The 21,707-nt window shown below is 49.8% G+C and overlaps 1 protein-coding gene and 1 pseudogene across 1 annotated transcript; both read right to left on the bottom strand.

The window, feature by feature from the left end:
* Positions 1 to 630: 630 nt before the first annotated feature.
* On the bottom strand, positions 631 to 3,300 carry LOC125515670 (uncharacterized). The gene is made up of 2 exons (XM_048681187.2): positions 3,123 to 3,300; positions 631 to 2,359 (listed from the first exon to the last, which is right to left on the bottom strand). Exon 2 carries the CDS (start codon positions 2,335 to 2,337, stop codon positions 967 to 969), a length of 1,371 nt encoding a protein of 456 aa, XP_048537144.2. The 5' UTR covers positions 2,338 to 2,359; positions 3,123 to 3,300; the 3' UTR covers positions 631 to 966.
* A 4,351-nt stretch (positions 3,301 to 7,651) lies between these two features.
* Positions 7,652 to 20,929, bottom strand: LOC147967180 (uncharacterized; annotated as a pseudogene).
* Positions 20,930 to 21,707: the final 778 nt, after the last annotated feature.

The following is a 21,707-nucleotide window of genomic DNA, read 5'->3' as shown; positions in this document are numbered from 1 at the left end:
ACCCTGCGTTAGGTAAGCACCGTACATCTTGCACAGAATCCACTAAAACATATGTTGCACCAGAATTCCCATCCCCACATTATTAAGGGGACACCAACTAATCCACCTTCTCCATCATCCTTCCGCTTCATCTTAGCAAACAATGACAAACATTTAAACAATCTTATACGCAAAAAAGATCTAATAAATACATAAACATTAGCTTTTCCAGAAACATCATGGTATGTTGAAAGAGGGGAGATGCTGAACATGCAACTTCCACCATAGAAGACATTGTAAGTGGTCAAGTACACTCGATGAAAGATTAAACGGAGAGCAAAGGTAAAAACCGAGACCAACGACAAGAGACTTGAGTAATGATCCCAGTAAGCTCACAGCACTAGTGCAACCACTGCGAACGTTAAAACTTACCAAGTTCAACAAACTAACTACAAAAGCGAAAGGAGCACTCCTACATACCAAATTTCCAGACCGCTAATGCCACAAAGAACATCAATCTCCTATCCACACAGCGAAAACCAATCTCAGAGGAAGTTGGTGCACCACCTCAGAAGAGATTCGAAATTGCAACCTGACCAACTTACCTTGCCCCACAAATCAGAACAGGCGTTTTTCAGTCCAGCTTGCAAATTGCACAATAATAAAACGTCATAGCATTTCGTTTCTGCAAAGAACATACAAATTAACTACAAACCTGCTACCAGTTAAGGCACAACCACAACCTGCGACAGATAGAACAAGTCTGCTGTTCGCCTGTATATATATAGCATGACACATATCTAATCAACTTGCAACAGATATCTGATGCAGTCTCTAGTGACACACAGAGGCCATATATAGGTATCATCCTTTATTATTACATACATACATATATGATGCAGCAGAAATCAGTCTCCGCTCCCTGCTGCGTTTCGGATGGAGATCTCAGAAGAAGTTGCTTGTGAGGCAAGACGTGGTCAGGCCGGATCACTGGCCACCAGAGTAGAACATGCTCGGGTACAGCCAGAACGGCGGCGGCCTGCGTAGATGCCAAGGGTCGGAGTGTGAGGTGTTGTTCCACCCTCCCCATTCGTATGGGCTTGTGCAAGGAAGCGCTGGAGCCGCCCACCATGGTTCTGGGCTCATGCAAGGAAGCGCCGGCGAATCCCATTCCCATGGCTCCAAGCTCGTGCAAGCAAGCGCCGGAGTCACCCACCATGGTCCTAGGCTCGCGCAAGGAAGTGGCGAATCCCATCCCCATGGTTCCGGCGCGTCTCCTGCATCGGGCGGTGTGTCATGCATGGGGTCCGGACCGCCACACAGATGGTGTAGATTCCATGGCTTAGAGTCAAGGCCTGCATACAACAAGATGTTGCTCCCCAATCCAAAAAGTTCCGAGCTCATGCAAGAGAGTGGCGTGCTCTTAACTTCCTCCCCTAGAAAGAGTGCCCAATTGTCCAGCTTCTCCACGGCCATCCATGTTGCTGGCTTGGTCGACATGTCGAGGCAGTAGACCTCATTAAAAGAAAAGGCAGTGACCATGAGAAGCATGCCACCACAAACCACCAGCCATGTTTTACCACGCCTATGGTCTTCACTCCTATCCTGGAACTTGGTTGTCATCTCTTGTAGACCAAGCTGAGGGGCCAACTGCAGAGTGTAGAACCTGTGAAAGCCATCCGAGACAATGACCTGCCCATTGAATTCCACGATTTGGTCTATTACCAACATATGAGGAAGCTGGACTTGAGACCAAGAGTCACTTCCAACAAGCAAATCAAACAGGGAGAACTCGGTACTGACAAGGAGATGCGAGTTGGGTGATGTAAGGGGGGACGTTAGAATGCCGTTCAAGTAGAATGTCTCACGTTTGACACTGGATGGGAGACGTGGAGTTGAAACCTCCACGCCAGTGAACACATCGACGATGTGAACATATCCATAGCAGAAGTAGATGATATTACCATAGGATGAGCCAATATATATCATCTTCTCCGTAGTTTCTACAGGAATCTGGCAGCGAAGGGAGGTCTTTTTGTTGGCTGGATCGATAACCACACATGTGTATAGCTGATGGCAACCATTGGCAGCAGGAAGAAGAGGACCTTGTACACGAACATGGGGCTGGATGAGGAGAGGTGGAAATTTTGAGCGGAGCATAGATTTGGATGGGTACGAGGAGAAGGCAGCACGCCAAGAGGGGCATGTTGCTGCGAAGCCAAGAAGGTCTCGGAAGGAGCCCAGCCGAGCAACGACAGAGTGAAGCAAGCCATCCGGGAGGTCAGCCCAACCTTGGGGTCCGGAGAAGGCATGGGGCCAAGGGAGAGAGACATCAGACAGTTTGCTGGGGCTCTGCATGATGTGCTGCTGACGACAAAATCTGCAAGCAATAAACTTTTCAAGTCAAGCAAATTAGAATTCATTTTTCTATTAAAAAAAAGCTTAGAACTGTAAGCTGGTGAAGAAATACGAGACGAATAGCAGGAATAAGCAAATGATATTCTGGAGATCAAGTATATATAATATAATATGCATATATATATATATATATATAAGAAACTTGTTATGCTGCTTATGCACCAGGAATAAGAAGAATGTATAAAATATACGGTAGTTGTTCAAATGAAATGTATGCCTGACAATCAAACGAACTTGTTATGCAATTTATTGAAATAGCAAATTTGATCTGATTATGTTTTGGTGAATCGTCATGCCGTGTTAAGATACAGAATACGCTAATACGCCGAGTGCAGTTCTAGCTCTCTAACAGCAGTCAGCAGATATGGCGCAGTCCAGATGTTTCCAAATGTGTTTTTCTCTCTTGTTCCAGTTGCAGATGATTTATTTTCTCAAGAGGGGCGCTCAGATTATCTCAAAACCGCCCACTGGATTTAATCCAAGACTGAATCCAAGTCAATTATCCATCCAAAACTGCAACCGCAACGCTAGGTGTCAGAGCAATCCACTGGATCTACTCCAGTTTTAGCCTACGCATCAATCAAAAATTCCAACCGCACCTACCAGATTGATTTACGGGAAGATGCATCAAAACATTCATCAAAGGAAGTGGACTGGAAAAACAGGAAGAGATGGATCTAGGGCTTTGGTGCAAGGGGCCGGCGGGAGCGGGATGGTGGTCAGACCTTGTGGATTGGGAAGGAGACGCTGTCTGTTGCGGACGTCTTCTCCGGCGGGATGGTGCCTCGCCGTCGCCGTCGCCGTCGCCGGGGTGGATCCGCTCTCTGGAGCCTCCTCGGGCCGGTGTCAACTATGACCAGTCCACTACGGAGACTGAAGCCAGCCTGAGATGAGACACTGACGGAACAGAGTGCGCACACATTTCTGGGTTCAGATAACCAACGGCTCAGATTTATCCTAGCGCAGGCTCAACGGTGGACAAGCATCTATGATCATCAACAAACATACTGCACAATATATTCTAGGGTAAAATGCAGCGTTGATTTTTTTTAAAAAAATAAACATGTACTTTATTAATTAGAAATAATTATTACATTGTCGATAAGTAAATATACAATGTCTCTCATAGACTCCTCAAACCAGTCCTTAGTGACTGAAAATTTCGCTAGCCTGGCAATTTCATGAGCCACTTTATTTGCTTTCCTATTACAATGTTCAAACCTAACAAGAGGAAAATCACAAGTTATGAAATAGCAATCATCCAACACTGCTGCCGCCGCACCTGCCAAATGTCCTACATTCTTTATTATTTCAATCACCTTCATATTGTGAGAGTTAATGACGAGACAATTGCAACCCACCTTTTGTGTAAGAAATAGGCCTAACCTTAGAGCCAAAGCTTCTGCCGTTAATACATCAGCACACCAATCAATTCTCCATTTTCCACCAACAATAAATTTTTCATTATCATCTTTGAGAATAGCCTCAGTTGTGCCCCTAAGCAAATCATGATCGAAAGAGGTGTCAACATTGAGCTTAACAAAACCCATAGGAGGTCAGCTCCATCCCATGTTTTACTAGTTGCCTTAGGTGAATGTGCAAAATGCAGCGTTGATGGCACAATTCATGGATCCAATAGTCAAAATAAGAGTACAAATACATGCAACCTTAGGGCATCTTCAACGGTAACCCGCAAATTTCCTCCCGCATCTGTCCGTGGATAGGGATGCGGGAGGCTACCATCCAACACTGTCCGTGTACATTTCAACCCACATTTCAATGGACGAAATTCATGCAAACTGTCCAATATTCATCAATGTTCGGATATAAAATAGCACAAATCATCCATACATAATACATAGCATGCAAATTAAGTCTAGCTAGTATGGCAATGTCTCAAATTCGACGAGATTAACCGGATGTCAACAAATTTTTCATCAATGGATCATGTCGTCCCACACATGCTCCTCCTTCAGCTTCATCCAACAGTGTGTGCGTAAATGGTCGTCCCTCTGTTCTGTGGTACACCACGACAGCGCGTGTGGGCTACATAATGTGTAGACCAACATTGAGTGAATGAATCAATCAACAAGTTGAGCAAGAGGAAGCAAAACTTATGATCTCGTGCTCTGCCGCATGAAGTGGCCACCTTGCCTCTAGCTGACAAATCACGTCAGAAAACTTACTGACGCTGTCTGTATAGTGCACCAGCAATATGATAATGACCTCATGTTGCGTTCTTAAATGACTAGATCATCGAAGGCGCGCGTTGCTGCGCCCGTCCTTGGTGCTACAATGTTAGTGATTGATGCAATCATTTGTAAGGGTAGTATTCTAATCATATGATATAATTATCACATTATATGCACGGGAAGCATTTTAATCATACAAATATATGTTTTTTGCCTGAATTTTGAAACCTGGAATTTATGATGGTTTTGCGCATGTTTATGTTTTTTGTAGGGGTATGTTATGGTAGCTATTGATGAAAAAAAAACATCTAAGTTGATTAGTATTTGTGTAGGGAGATGTTATGGTAACAAGGCTGGTAATAGTTTGATTTTTTTATAAGAATAGCAAGGGTTCTCAACCACAATACGTGGTCTGCTAGATGCTCTTAGTAATGAGAAAATTTGCCAGGTGTGGATTCCAATGGTAAAACCCAAAAAGAGCTTTCCAGCGTTATCCATTTGGGTTTAGGAAGATATTTGTCCCTTCGCTAATTAATCCATTCACATATGGAGCTATTTTTTCATGGGGCTTTAATTGTTTTGTTTAACTGCATTCATCTATTTGCATGATAATTTATATTTTGTATCATTGACTTCACCGTTGATGCTACTTTGTTCAACCGTTGTAACAAGTTGGTTATCAATTGGCTCGTTAGATGGTATCTTGTATTCAGTTTCTCCCGATTGGGATATCAGAAAGTTTCTTCAAAGAACAACACCTAACTCAACGATCCATTCAAGACCAGTCCTTGACTTCTCAGGGTTTTCAGTCTACAACAGCCAGACCATGGTGGAGGCAAAATCAAGCCAAACAGTCAATGATTACACGTATCACGTATGTATCGGCGATCAAGCCATCGAGCATCTTGTTTACTTTGTTGACTCCAACAACCGGAATGATCTACTGGAAAGTATCCTGGTTTGTTTCTTTCTTTATATGAATGTGTCATTCCCGTTCCTCCAAAACGGTAGTGCAAAGCTTATTTTTATGTGGTATTTCCTTACCGGGAATCAACAAATTTGTTGTCCAGTAGTGACCTGGACTATTTTACACTAGATGAGACCATTCTTCTCACTGCTCTTATCTACTGCAAGCAAGTCTTGTTCAGCTCTTGAATCCCTTGATTAAGTAATTATTATGCTTCAAGTTTGAAAGACGAGATTGATTGACCACACAATCGTGGGTTTCCTGTTGTCTCATATTAATAGAAGAGTTTACAAGACCTACATGGAAACTATCAATACAAATCCTACCCATAATGGCCTGATTATATGGAAACATACAAGCTCCAAATATGGTAGAGTATAACCGAATATAAAGGCATATTTGGTTTGCCTAACACCCCCCCGCAGTCACAGCAGGAGATTCTCGGACGCTGAGACTGGATCAAAAATCCAAGAACAAAGGTGATGGTAGGCCTTTGGTGAAAATGTTTGCGAACTGCCGGGAAGAAGGCACATGAAGAACTCGAATGTGCCCAAGCGCAACACGGTCGTGAACGAAGTGAAGATCAATCTCGATGTGTTTGGTGCGTTGGTGTTGAACCGGATTCGTGGACATGTACACCGCGAAGACATTGTCGCAGAAGACAATGGTGGCACTAGGGAGAGGGCGATGAAGCTCGTTGAGAAGTTGACGAAGCCAACTAGCTTCAGCAACAGCATTGGCAACGACTCGATACTCGGCCTCGGCGCTAGAGGAGAGACAGTGTGCTCATGCTTGGAGGGCCAAGAGACAAGATTGTCACCAAGGAACACACAATAACCCGAAGTCGAACGACGGGTATCAGGACAACCAGCCCAGTCAGCGTCAGTGTAGGCAATGAGACGGCCCATGGTAGACGGCACAAGCTGGAGACCATGGTGTAAGGTGCCCTTGACGTATCGGGAACACGCTTAACCAAGGACAGGTGTTGCTCGCGTGGGTCATGCATGTGAAGACAGATCTGCTGCACGGCGTAGGCGATGTCTGGACGAGTGAACATCAGGTACTGGAGAGCACCGACAAGACTCCTGTATTCTGTAGGATCATCCACGGGAGAACCAGCGGCAGCAACAAGCTTAGGTGATGTGTCCACAGGTGTAGATGCAGGTCGGCAAGAGCTCATGCCAGCACGCTCGAGAATCTCGAGAGCGTACTGCGTCTGGGAGAGGAACATCCCAGTGGAGTCACGACGAACAGCTAGACCGAGGAAGTGGTGTAGCTCACCCAAGTCAGTCATGGCAAACTCGGCGCTGAGAGCTGTGATGACACGCTCAAGCAGAGTCGATGAAGATGCTGTGAGAATGATGTCATCGACGTAGAGGAGTAGGTATGCCGTACCAAAAAGACCATCCAGGATGAAGAGTGAAGTATCCGACTTGGAGCAGGTGAAGCCGAAGGCGGTGATGAAAGTCGCGAAGCGTTGGTACCATGCACGGGGAGCTTGTTTCAGACCATAGAGCGCACGGTTGAGACGACACACATGATTAGGCTGGGCAGAATCAACAAACCCCGTGGGCTGGTGATAGAAAACCACTTCGTAAAGTCTCCCATGAAGAAAGGCGTTCTTGATATCAAGTTGACAAATCTTCCAATTGAGGGAGAGAGCAACAGAGAGAATAACCTGGATTGTTGCCGGTTTGACAACCGGGCTAAAGGTCTCTCCAAAGTCCACACAGTGCTCTCCTGAGAAAACCCGCGCAACACCCAACGTGCTTTGTAGCGATCTAGGGTGCCATCGGGCTTGAACTTGTGGCGAAATACCCATTTGCCGGAGACAACATTGGCATTGTTGGGAGGATGCACAAGATCCCAAGTGTCGTTGGCGAGAAGAGCACAATACTCTTCGGTCATGGCGGCGAGCCAGTTTGGGTCCTTAAGAGCACCCCGAACAGACTTGGGAATCGGCGATGGAGAGGCGATGGTGTCGACGTGGAGGTTGAGGCGCTCGCGGGGACCAATCATCTTGCCGGCCCAACGGCGCGTCACCATCGGGTGAGCGGGGGCGGCCGGAGGGAGGTGACGACCGGGCGAGGAGGGTTCAAGAGAACCGGCCAAGTCGCCGTGCGGTGAAGACGGGGCTGAGCTCAATGTTGGGGAGCTGGGAGGTGACAAAGTAGCTAAACCCAGCCCGGAAGATGCGTCGGAGGCTGGGTCGTGAGCCGATGCAGCCAGTGTTGAAGACCCACGGCCCGTCGATGCAGCAGACGTTGGAGTCTCGGCGGAGGCCTGCGCTGGAGAAGCGGGGGCGGGCGAAGCCTGTGTGGAGGAGGCCGATGCAGAGTGTCGTGGCCCAACTTGTTGAGTCCGACACGGTCCAGCATGCATGGGCGGCACGGGGACCGAGGCGATGGTGTCGATCGGATCGTCGTCGAGCAACGTCGGAGAGGGTTCCTGCGGCATGTTAGAAGCAGAAAAATTCGATGCAAATGGAAACTGAGTTTCATCAAAAATCACGTGACGTGAAATAATGATACGGCGAGACTCGAGGTCCATGCAACGATAACCACGATGGTTGGAAGTGTATCCGAGAAACACACATGCTACCGAGCGATGCGACAATTTATGAGGCATGATGGAGGCAATGTTGGGATAGCATAAGCAGCCGAAGGTGCGTAGATGGGTGTAGGTGGGTATGGTGGAAAAGAGAGCAAAGAAAGGAGACGTGACTGGGATAGCTTTGGTGGGTAATCTGTTAAGGAGATATGTAGCCGTATGGAGTGCTTCCACCCAAAAATTAGGAGGCATGCTTGCTTGGAATAACAAGGTGCGAACTATGTCGTTGACAGTGCGAATGATGCGTTCGGCTTTATCGTTTTGCTGGGATGTGTAAGGACACGAGAAACGCAAAAGGATCCCATGCGTGGCGGAGAGATCTTGGAGTGCGTGGTTGTCGAATTCACGTCCGTTATCACACTGAATGGCTTGTAGAGATAGAGAAAATTGTGTAGTGACATAATTGCGAAAGTTAGACAAGTGAGAAAAAGCTTCAGATTTACGCCGTAGGAAACGTCCACAAATAATGAGTGAAATCATCTAGAATGACAAGAAAGTATTTGTAACCAGAAACACTCTCAAGAGGCTAAGTCCAAAGGTCACAATGTATTAATTCAAAAGCAGGGCGAGTACTAGTGGTAGACGAAGAAAAAGGTAATCGTACATGACGACCAAGTTGACAAGCATGGCATAAACTAGAATTTTTTATCACTTTATTGAACGGAAGAAATGATGATGATGCGAGGCGTCGGAATGCATCATGGCCAGGGTGACCGAGACGTCAGTGCCAAAGGTTGGAGTCGGCATGGAAGACGGCGAAGGCGTGCGGCGAGGACGAGAGCGGGTAAAGATCACCCGTGCTACTTCACCTGAGAATCACGGCCCCTGTCTTGAGATCCTTCACAGAAAAACCCCAAGGGTCAATGAGGGAGTCCTGGATTAGGGGATCTCCGGACTGCCGGACTATATCCTTTGTCCGGACTGTTGGACTATGAAGATACAAGATTGAAGACTTCGTCTCGTGTCCGGATGGGACTCTACTTGGCGTGGAAGGCAAGCTAGGCAATACGGATATGTATATCTCCTCCTTTGTAACTGACCTTGTGTAACCCTAGCCCTTTCCGGTGTCTATATAAACCGGAGGGTTTTATTCCGTAGGACAACATACAATCATACCATAGGCTAGCTTCTAGGGTTTAGCCTCTCCGATCTCGTGGTAGATCTACTCTTGTACTACCCATATCATCAATATTAATCGAGCATGACATAGGGTTTTACCTCCATCAAGAGGGCCCGAACCTGGGTAAAACATCGTGTCCCCTGCCTCCTGTTACCATCCGCCTTAGACGCACAGTTCGGGACCCCCTACCCGAGATCCGCCGGTTTTGAAACCGACATTGGTGCTTTCATTGAGAGTTCCACTGTGCCGTCGCCAGAAGGAAAGATGCCTCGTCTCGTCTTCAAAGACGGTACTACTGTTGGGGGAGCTTTGGCTGTCGGCCAAACTCTCCGGCTAGGCGGATTTATCATGACCGCCTGTTCGGCCGCCGCGCCAACGATGACTTCTTGGGTCATCGAAAACAGCCTCCACGTCAAATTGGCACTCGCCGAACAGATGGATCCAATGGAGCTCGCCTCCTTAAACGAGCTCTTGGATCGCATCGCCGCCCTGGGAGTCGCTACGGACTATGATCGGATTGGGCTTAAACCCGATAAGAGGAAGATTAACTCTCCGCCGGTCACCCATCATATTGCAGTGGTGGAGAAACAACGTGGCGACCTCTCCTCCATATTGAGGACCAACTATGTCTGGATTCCTGAGCTCTCCGTGCCGGATACCCGTTCGCGGGAGGACATCATCCAATCCATGAACTTAGAGTCAGGCAGCGGGCCAGGATTATCGGGCAACACCCCGGAACCAGAATTTCCAAAATTGAAAATTCCTCGGCCCCTGGATCCCAGATCGGGTAAGGGTTCGGATTCAATTCCACCCACCCACCCAAACATAAGCGATCTTTTCCACATCAGGTAAGAGCCCCAGGAAACAGTACATCACTATTGGGCCATATTCCTCCTTGCGATGAACAAGGTTAAGGACTGTCGCGAGGAAGACACAATCTTATTTTTCTGCAATAATTGCACGGACAAGGGAATCCTTAACGCCGTAAATCGCCGTGAGATATCACACTTCGCTGACTTGGCGTCCATAGTACGAAAGTACTGTGCAATGGAAAGTGCCTGGAAAACCGAAACAAACTTTTGGGATAATCCGGCCCTAAATACGAACCCAGTCCGAAATAAAAGGGTGCACTATCAAAAGACACCCGCATCAACTACCAAAAAGCAAAAACCCTCTATAGGGCATGGAACCGTATTGGAGGGATGGCTCAATAGACCCTGTAAAATTCACAGTACAGAGGACGCCATACCAACACATAGCCTTAGAGCATGTTGGATACTCCGGCAGGTGGCTAAAAGCGGTGAGGATCTTCTCATCCCAGATGCCGCAGAGCACCATCCCACGGATAGCGATACTGTATTAACAGTCTTCGAGACCTTCGCATCAAACAATAGACGGAAGCGAACACTCCGCAGCATTGCCGAAATCTGTCATGTGGCAGCAATAAATCCATGGAGTGACACGACTATCACCTTCAATGCCAGTGATGAACCTAAATTCCGAACAGCCCGAGCACCAGCTGCACTGGTCCTCAGCCCAATCGTGGACGGCTTTCGACTCACCAAAGTACTCATGGACGGCGGCAGTGGATTAAACCTCATCTATGAGGAAACTCTTCAAAAGATGGAAATAGACTGGAACCGCATTAAGCAAAGTAGCACAACCTTTAGAGGAATCATCCCCAGTAGGGAAGCATGCTGTGCTGGAAAAATCACACTAGATGTGGTATTCGGCACGCCGGACAATTACAGGTCCGAAGAAATTACATTCCAAGTGTCCCCCATTCAGCAGTGGTTATCACGCTCTTTTAGGACGGGAGGCGTTCACAATCTTCCAAGCCGTACCCCATTACGGGTACATGAAGCTCAAGATGCCCGGGCCTAACGGAATCATCACTCTCGCCAGTGATCCGGACACAGCACTCCGCGCCGAAAACAAAACAGCTGCACTGGCCCTCGAGGCATTATCCGAAGCCCTCTCGGCCGAGGAATTAACAACGCTACGCTCCACGGTGGACAGGGACGATGTGATACTCGACAAGAGATCCAAGTCCACCTCTTTTAAACCAGCGGATGAAATAGTCAAATTCCAAGTCCACCCAACGGGCCCTGCAAAAATAGCCTCCATCGGGGCACAATTAAACCCCGCCGTGGACGCCGCACTATGAGAGTTCCTGCGCGAGAATTGGGACATATTCGCCTGGCATCCCTCAGACATGCCGGGAATCCCACGCAGGCTGGCCGAGCATAGCCTCAATATCCTAAAAGGATTCAAGCCGGTCAAGCAAGCTCTTCGGCGTTTCTCTGAACCTAAGAGACAGGCCATGGGAGAGGAACTAGCCAAGTTATTGGAGGCCGGATTCATCAGAGAAATAAAACACCCGGACTGGCTAGCAAACCTGGTGATGGTACCAAAGAAGGATAAATCCTGGCACCTTTGTGTCGATTTCAAGGACCTCAATAAAGCTTGCCCAAAGGACCCCTTCCCCCTCCCCCGCATCGATCAAATTATTGATGCTACCGCAGGACACGAGTCATTGTGTTTCCTCGACGCATACTCCGGTTACCACCAAATCAAGATGGCGGAGTCCGACCAAGCCGCAACGGCATTCATCACACCATACGGTCCCTTCTGTTTTAACACAATGCCTTTTGGGCTCAAAAATGCCGGCGCAATATATCAGCGCATGATTCAGACATGTCTGGAGAAACAAATCGGCAAAACAGTAGAGGCATACGTAGACGATGTGGTTATCAAAACCAAACATGTCGACTCTTTGGTAGACGACTTGAGGATCACATTCAACAACCTCCGAACATACGACATCAAGCTCAATCTGGAAAAATGCGTTTTCGGCGTACCAGCCGGAAAGCTCCTGGGGTTCATTGTCTCCAGTAGAGGTATTGAAGCTAATCCGGCCAAAATCCGAGTTTTGTCACAGTTGGCTACCCCAACAGACCTGAAACAAATCCAGAAGTTAACTGGATGTGTGGCGGCTCTAAACCGCTTTATCTCCCGCTTAGGAGAAAAGGCTTTACCCCTTTATCGCCTCCTTCGGCGCACCGAACACTTCAAGTGGACGGATGCGGCCACAGCCGGACTGGAAGAAATAAAAGCCATTTTGGCAACCAACCTAATCCTGGCCGCGCCAAACATCGACGAACCAATGCTGTTGTACATTGCGGCAACTCATCAAGTTGTTAGCGCAGTGCTCGTTGTCGAACGAGAAGCAGACGGGCATAAATTCCCTCTTCAAAAGCCGGTATACTATGTATCCACTGTCCTCACTCCATGCAAATCATGGTACCCACATTATCAAAAGATAGCCTATGCGGTATTCATGGCATCTCGGAAGCTGCGACACTACTTTCAAGAGTGTTCGATTACAGTAGCCTCGGAAGTGCCACTTAATGATATTATAAACAACCGCGACGCTACGGGCCGGATTGCCAAATGGGCCATCGAGCTCCTCCCATTCGACATAACATACAAACCTCGACGAGCCATTAAGTCGCAAGTATTGGCCGACTTTGTCGCCGAATGGACGGAGGCCGAACTCCCTAAAGAGTACGGCGCATACTCCAATTGGATCATGCACTTCGACGGTTCTAAAATGCTGGCCGGTCTAGGGGCTGGTGTCGTCCTGACGTCCCCAACCGGAGATACCGTTCAGTACATATTACAAATACTGTACACAGACTCCAACAACACAACCGAATATGAAGCTCTGTTGCATGGTATTTGGATGGCAGTCTCCATGGGCATTCAACGCCTGGAGGTGCGCGGGGATTCAAACCTCGCAATATCCCAAATAAATGGAGACTTTGATGCCAAGGATCCGAAAATGGCGGCCTATCGAAATGCCTTCCTTAAAATGTCAGCTCGGTTTGAGGGGCTTGAATTTCACCATGTGGCTCGGGAAAACAATCAGGCGGCGGATATCCTCGCCCGCATCGGTGCCAAACGTGATGCGGTCCCCCCAACATATTTTTGGAGAAGCTGTTCAAGCCATCCGTAGTATGGGAAGGGGACACTGGTAACAACAGCCCGGACCCGACCAAAATACCCGATACCGAACATTCTGACACAATCAGAGGCTCCGCCACCGAAATAACACCTTCAGCCCACGTAATAATGGCCATAATCGCCCCGTGGACAGAATCATTCCTGGCCTACCTAACTAGACAGGAACTTCCGGAGGGCCAAAATGAGGCACGCTGCATAGTGCGGCGATCCAAGGCCTACATGGTCCATGAAGGAGAATTGTACAAAAAAAGCACTACCGGAGTCCTTCAAAGGTGCATATCCGAAGAGGAAGGGCGGAACCTTTTGGCAGAAATTCACGCCGGACTCGGCGGTCACCACGCCGCAGCCCAGGCTCTTGTAAGCAAAGCCTTCCGTACATGATTCTATTGGCCAACGGCCCGGGCAGATGCACATGACTTGGTCCAACGTTGCGCCGGTTGCCAGCTCTTTGCAAATCAAAGCCACATGCCACCCACCGCCCTCCAAACAATCCCCATTACGTGGCCATTTGCGGTCTGGGGGCTTGACATGGTTGGACCCCTTAAAGGGGGAACCCACAAGAAAAAATACTTATTGGTCATGGTGGATAAATTCACCAAATGGATTGAGGCCAAACCTGTTAAAACAGCCGAATCCGGACCGGTGATAGACTTCATATCCGGGGTCGTACACCGTTATGGCGTCCCCACAGCATCATCACTGATAATGGCACGAACTTCACGACCGATGAGGTAAAACTCTGGTGCAGCAAAATGGGCATCAAGCTCGATTATGCCTCAGTCTATCACCCACAAACCAACGACCAATTGGAGCGAGCGAACGGTCTTATAATGAGCGGCATTAAACCCAGGCTAGTGCGGTCCTTAACGGGGTCTAACACGCACCGGGTAGAGGAGCTCGACTCCGTACTCTGGGGGCTGCGGACCATGCTGAACCGTAGTACCGGATATACACCCTTCTTTATGGTGTACGGCGCAGAGGCAGTCTTGCCCTGTGACATGATTCATGACTCACCTCGAGTGCACATGTACGAAGAAAGAGAAGCCGAGCTTGATCGGCAGGACAGTCTGGACACCTTGGAAGAAGAGCGTGACGTGGCAAAAGCCCGTTCCGCATTTTATCAGCAACAGCCTTGTATATACCAAAGCAGAGAAGTATGGGCCAAAACTTATAACGTTGGCGAATTAGTTCTACGTCTGCCGGATAAGAAAAAGAACAAGGTCGAGCCCAAATGGAAAGGTCCCTTCATTATTGACCAAGTTCCGACCGGTGGAGCGTACCGACTATGGGATGCATCGACTAATCGACTCGAGCCGAACCCATGGAACGCAGCCAGGCTCCGAAGATTCTACGCCTAGCACCGGACCCTGTGTTCGTCCCCTTCCTCTATCTATTTTTTATACATTATCTATCTTATTTTTCTTTCTTTCTTTTATTCTTTCTCCAGGCCTTCAAAGGCCAACTTGCGCCTTGTTTGCACATTACAGATGCGCTAGCCGCACTCATCATACATGGGGGCTTCTTTCACAGAAGCTTGATTATTTATTTGGGCCTCATGCCCCGCACATGTGTTATGCTTCCGCATGTACCTTTTTTCGCCATTATATGCATTGATATGACTTAAGTTTTGGCTAAGCTGGGTTGCCTGGCTCTTGTATTTATGCCCTAGTTCCCGTTAATTCGGCTAGGGCATAAGGGGAGCACCTCTGTGATTGTTACCGCCGGGTCAGCCGGATGTGTACCTCAGACTGGGTGAAGCCGAAAGCTAGCGTTCTTAAGGGAATATTCGGTCGGCGAACAAAAGATGATTTTTATTTATTTTCCATATCTGCCCCTAGATATTTTTTCCTGAGTTTCCTACCGCAGTCCGGACATGCACTTTAGGGCATGCTTACCCAGGGAAAGGAACCCTTAATGGAACTATTCTCCCTGGAAGATGTTTCTTACTACCCATGTAATATAACATAACTAGTTGGGCACTTGTCTGTTCAAGCACCAGTGACCTCTACGCCTGGTCTCCACGCATACCCCGGTTCTTATATAACTGCAAGGGTATTCGGATACACTTCGGACTATCGGGTCCTGAGGTTGAAGCGAAAAGGTCCGCCATGACAAATGATCTACAATCCGGCTAGAAGGCATTATACATGTCACTTTATTTACATAGTCATGCAGACTGACTAAATTCCTCCTCTATACCATCCAACAGGCGGTCTAGCCTACAATCCTGTTGGGAATACTTTGCGGCTAATTCTACTTGCCCATAAACTAAGCTAACGGGGATCTCTTTTCCATCGGGCCCCACAAGTCCGACCTCGGCCATGTGATTTGGGTCAGCCTTGGTGTACCGCGTCTTCACCATGGCCCAGGCTTCTCGGGCACCTTGCCGGCAGGCCGATATCTTCCATAATCGGAAGCGCCGCCGTGCTCCCTTGAGCTTCTCCGTAAGCTCTGCAATGCCTTCTGGCAGGGAGGCGGATGGCCACAAGGCCTGGGCAACACCTTGCATCACCTGCCGAACTTGTTCGTGCAGATGCGAGAGCTCGGATAGAAGATCACCCGCAGACCCGGGCATTTCCTCCGCAGGAAGACCCGTCAGCATACCTACAGACATAACGCTGTTAGTCGGCTTCTTCGCCAAACTCCTTCAAAAGGATTCGTTCAAGCACTTACTGAAAATGCTGTGTCGAAGCCGCTTTTTCTCTTTCTCGGAGTCTGCAAGTTGGGCTCGAACGTCTTTTAGTTCCACGCTCAGCTTGACATTGGCGTCTTGGAGATTGTTTTTCTCCCGCCTAACCTCAGTCAGCACGCGTTTGCCAGCCTCTAGCTGACGCACGACATGCTGGTCCCCTGGATTTTCTTCGGATTCATCTGCAAAATCTATTGTTAGATCTGCAGCCACGCCGCACACTATATGGTAACCATCATTTTTAAAGTAAATGTTACCAGTGGGAGGCTTTTTCTGTTCCTGCAATGCGGCAACAGCGGCCCATAGTTGGGTCTTGCATTCCTCCAGCTCCTGGGACAACCTAGTATTCTTCTCTGTAAGAACCTACACATTAAAGATGATCCTTAAATCAGTTCTGCTAACTCTTTCAAGTCTCAGGGGCTACTGATACATATAAATCATCAGAATTACTTACCCGTACATCCTTTACATACTGATCCGTGGCTCTAGCTAGACCATCTTGAGCAGCGCGAAGGTACGCCTCTCCGTAATTAAAGGCATCAAATGCCTCTGGTGAGAAACAAGCGTCTCGGAGTACGGCTCGGTGGCGCCTATGATTCATGGCGCTTTCCACTTCTGAGTTAGTAGCAGATAATCTATCCGCATCCTCTGTAGGGGTATTATCCGGCGCCTGCCCCATATCGGCTTCCGCCTCTATGTCCGGTCCTGGCTTCCGACTGGTGGAGGCGTGATCAGCAACATCACCGGACATATTCCGGCGAGCGTTTTTTCTATTAAAGAAACACGGGTGTCATTACATTTTGAGAAAGACGACAACCACGGAGCGGGGTTTTTATACCTTTGCGCCGGCGTTTCCGTCCTGACCGCCTTCCTTTTTGGCCTACCCGGCCTTGGCGCCTCTTGTTGGCGAGTTGCTGCGGGTTCGGCAGGGCGTCCCGAATGCCTTCCCTGTAAAAAATGCCATGTGAATATGGTGGGTGATGTGTTTAAAAGGGGATCCTATTTTTTGGAGTTGGGATTTTTTGGTTTTTCTTACGTGCGATGCCGGGAGCAGTCCGGGATAGTCGGCCGTAATGGACACCATGGCATCGTCGCAGCTTAACTGATAGAACTGCCGGTCTATCAGCTCCACGGAGATAACCGGATCTTCTTCAAGTCCGGAGTCGAGGGCCCGGTCAGGGTCCTCCGGTTGTGGAGAAGGGCTGCTGACCTCCTTTATGGCTTTTCGCAGTTCTTGCCGCAAATTGGCAAGGTGAATACTTACGACAAAGGATGCGGGAAAATGGAAGTAAGGGGATATAGCTTACCCATCTTGGAGGATTGTACATGGAGAATCCATCCCGTGGCTTGATGCCGGTGAACTCCTCCTCCTCTCCCTTGAACAATTCGGACAGAATTTTGGCTAATGCGGTAGCATCGCCCGTAGCGGGTGGCGTCATCCGCCCCGTTGAAACACCACAAGGGGTGCCCACGGTATTGAAGTGGTTGCACTCCCCGCATTATGCAAATCGACATAACTTCGGTTATTGTCAATCCTGACTGAGCTAGTGCCTTAATCTGGTTCATCGGATAGAGGAATTCTCTGTTGTCTTCCACCTGGGGGCTCCGTGGGCGCCGACTTCGGCGCTTCTTCAGAGGAGCATTGTTGAACTCAGGAAGACCCCGCCGAACAGGGTCCGGAAGGGGAACGTCCTCCATATAAAACCATTCTGAAGGCCAGTCTTCGGACGGCTTCTTCGGGGTACCGGACAGGTATCTGGTATCGGCGATGCGCCATACTTCGGCTCCGCCCACTTGATAAAGTGATTCCCTCTGTGTGCGAGGGACGAGGCAAAATAGCCTTTTCCACAGCTCGAAGTGAACCTCGCAGCCCAGGAACAACTCACAGAGAGCAACGTAGCCGGCGATATGTAGAATGGAGGCAGGGGTGAAATTGTGTAATTGGAGGCCGTAGAACTCCAGGAGCCTGCGGAGGAACGGATGAATTGGAAATCTGAGTCCCCTTAATAAGTAAGGAACAAGGCAGACCCGTTCCCCCGTGGAGGGACAGGGAAAGCTCTCCGCTTGCTCCCCGCCATTGTAGGTGGCAAGCCTGGCTCGAACGGGTACCATATACACCGGAGGGAGAAATCCCTTGGTCTGCAGTTCGACCAATCGACTGTGTGGGACTGAACACCTCTCCCAATCATCGAGCTTAGGGCTACGGGGGCGGGAGGAGGAGTTGCGGAGGTCGGCCATGCTGGAATGGATCTTTCCGGAACGCGCTCTGATGGATTCTCGCTGAGGGGAAGATGGTGTGGATTGGATCTAAGAATCCATATCCCTTTAACAGACAATTTATTTATTTGGCTAGGGGGGCAAATGTAAAAATGCCCTGGCGCCTCGTATTCGTTCGACGCATGAGAGATAGCCCTTATTGGGCACAGAAGCCAAGAGGATCAACATTTATGGGGCCGGATACTACTTACAAACACTTGGAAATTGGAGAAGAACCCGCCTTGCAATGCTGAAGACGATACTGCGCGCCGGACACATCGTCATGAAGCCTGGTTCGGGGGCTACCGAGGGAGTCCTGGATTAGGGGGTCTCCGGACTGCCAGACTATATCCTTTGTCCGGACTGTTGGACTATGAAGATACAAGATTGAAGACTTCGTCTCGTGTCCGGATGGGACTCTACTTGGCGTGGAAGGCAAGCTAGGCAATACGGATATGTATATCTCCTCCTTTGTAACCGACCTTGTGTAACCCTAGCCCTTTCCGGTGCCTATATAAACCGGAGGGTTTTAGTCCGTAGGACAACAGACAATCATACCATAGGCTAGCTTATAGGGTTTAGCCTCTCCGATCTCGTGGTAGATCTACTCTTGTACTACCCATATCATCAATATTATCGAGCAGGACGTAGGGTTTTACCTCCATCAAGAGGGCCCGAAGCTGGGTAAAACATCATGTCCCCTGCCTCCTGTTACCATCCGCCTTAGACGCACAGTTTGGGACCCCCTACCCGAGATCCGCCGGTTTTGACACCGACAGTCAAATTCAACCGAACATAGATTATCAGTGGTAAATTGCCGAACAGAAATTAGATTCTTTACAATACGTGGAGTAACAAGGACATCACGAAGAGTCAGACTACGAGTGGAATCAGAAGTAGGAAGGAAAACATGACCGGAGTTGGTGACAGGGATGGAGGAACCGTCACCAACAATAACGTGCTTATGAGGAGGATTGGAGGAGAGTGGGTTGAGGTTACCAGCGTCCGAAGACATATGAGCAGAAGCTCCTGTGTCCATGTGCCAGTCTGTTGGCGCGTGGAGGCTCATGGTGTTGAAGTAGCTCGCAAGGGCGGATGGATCCCATGTCGGGGCGGATGCAGCGCCGTATGGAGGGTAGCCGGGATAGGAGGCCGTCGCGTGCTGGAGCGGTGCAGGTGGCGATGCAGGCAGCGCCATGTAACCCTGGGCAGGAGTGCGGCGCACCGGGGCTGGGAGCCGTGGCCCCAGGAGACCGGCGGGGTTGCCATACCCAGCCGGGGAGTAGGTGGTCACGCCGTATCCACCGCCGACCATGGGGTACATGTGGATGGCCCCGGTCTAGGGGTTCTGCGGGCTCGGGAAAGGAGGGGCACCGCCGCCACCGTTCTTCTTCTTCTTGCCCTTGTACTTGCCGGTGCCGTGGGGGTGGGTCGGTGGAGCGCCATAGCCGGAGTTACCGGCCTGAGTGTACTACACGAGAGGGGCAGGGGCGCCGCGATGGTGACCTCCAGTTGATGGAGCAGAGTAGAAAGCTATTGGGGAGGACGAGCGCGCATTGGACGACTTGAGCTCCTGGAGAAGGAGCATGTTCCTGAACTGAAGGAAGGTAGGGAACGGCGTCAGGAGTGGCACGAGGGAAGCCACGCCCTCGTACTTCTCGTCAAGTCCCTTGATGGTGTTCCAGACGAGTGTGTCATCGCTGACCGTGGCACCCACGTCCGCGAGAGCATCCGCGGTTGTCTTCTGCTCGAGGCAGTAGGCGGTGATGGTCTTGTCGCCTTGCTCGATGTTGCGGAATTTCTGACCAAGGTAGCCAGCACGCGCCTGCTGGTTGTCGCGGAAGAGGGCGGTGATGCTCGTCAGGACAGCATAGGCCGTGGTCGTCTCCTCCATGACCATGTCTTGGATGTCGGCGGCGATAGACCCGTACAACCAAGAGAGGACGGTGGAGTCCAGCCGCAGCCATTCTGCATCGACCGAAGGGGCCGCCGTGACGAGGTGATCGGCAAGGGCGTACTTGGTCACGGCGACGGTGAGGAAGTTGCGCCACTTGGTGAAGTTGGAGGCCTTGAGATCAAGCGTGACGGGGATCAGAGACTTGACGCTTTGGATGGCCGTGGCCTGCGCCCAGAGAGCAGCGAGGGGGTTGGTGCCATCATCGGACATGGCGGCGGAAGGAGAGGTGTGCGGTGTGGGCGGGTTGGAACCCTAGGGTGCCGGCGGTAGTAGAGAGGTGCCAAAGCGTGAAGTTGGGAGGAACGCAGAGCTGATACCATGAAAGACGAGATTGATTGACCACACAATCGTGGGTTTCCTGTTGTCTCATATTAATAGAAGAGTTTACAAGACCTACATGGAAACTATCAATATGTTAAACATTGTAAGCATATACGCTAGAGTATATAAACCGTATATGTGCTGTATTCATATGAGTGTATAGGCGTGCGTGTTGTATTCTGTTGGGACTCTGAGATATGATCTTATCAGGTTGTTAGCTGACTTGTAGATCAATCCGAGCCCAACTAACTCTGTATCTATCCTGGTTTGGCCCTATATTAACACGCACGCGTCCCTGCAACGAGCATACGCTTAACCCTAGTTTTCACATGGTATACAGAGCCATCCTTTTCCATCGCATCTAGATGTTGACCTCCTCCTCAGCTGTCGCCATGGCCACGCCCTCCATCGCCTCCCTTGGTCACACCATCACCGAGAAATTGACCCGGGAGAACTTCCTGGTGTGGAAGGCGCAGGTCTTGCCGCACATCAAGGGGGCGGGGCTGATGGGCTATCTGGACGGCTCGATCAAGGAGCCAGCCGCCGTGCTCTACACCGAGAAGGACGTCGCCGGCAAGAAGGAGACCACGTCCTCGCCAAATCCTGAGCATGCTGTGTGGGTTACTCAAGACCAGCAAATCCTCATGTTTTTGATCTCATCTCTCTCCCGTGAGGTCTTACTGCAAGTCAGCTCCCACACCACCGCTGCATCGATCTGGAATGCCCTGCTGCAAAGCTTCTCCTCGCAGTCAAGGGCTAGGGTTATCCAGCTCCGCTCGGCCATCGAGCACACCCGCAAAGGGGACATGTCTGCCGTGGCCTACTACACCAAGATGGTGAGCATTGCCGACGAGCTGGCAGCTGCAGGCAAGCCCCTGGATGAAGACGACATCGTCGACCACATTCCCTCCTCCACGACCCCGACTACAGCGGCTTCGTCTCAGCCATCTCCACCCGTACTGCCACCGAGCAGCCGATCGGCCTCAGCGAGCTCTTCTCCCTGGTGCTGTCGGCTGAAGCTCGCATCGCCGCCCAAAACACCGCTCTCCACTCCGCAAATCTGGTGGCAAGGGGTGGAGGTCGCGGCAACTCAAGGGGCGGCGGCAACAGTGGAAGTGGCTCCCGCGGCTACACCAACAACAACGCGGGCACCCACTACCCTGACAACCACG

The sequence above is a fragment of the Triticum urartu genome, chromosome 6A, assembly GCF_056163025.1.
Source record: "Triticum urartu cultivar PI428250 chromosome 6A, HENAU_Tu73, whole genome shotgun sequence".
In the NCBI taxonomy this organism is placed as follows: domain Eukaryota; kingdom Viridiplantae; phylum Streptophyta; class Magnoliopsida; order Poales; family Poaceae; genus Triticum; species Triticum urartu.
Note: the sequence above shows the minus strand (reverse complement) of the source record. Positions and strands in the feature narration are given on the sequence as shown.

What these genes read in the sequence shown, in the direction of transcription:
- LOC125515670 (XM_048681187.2), bottom strand. Translation starts at nt 2,337, where the DNA reads ATGCAGAGCCCCAGCAAACTGTCTGATGTCTCTCTCCCTTGGCCCCAT.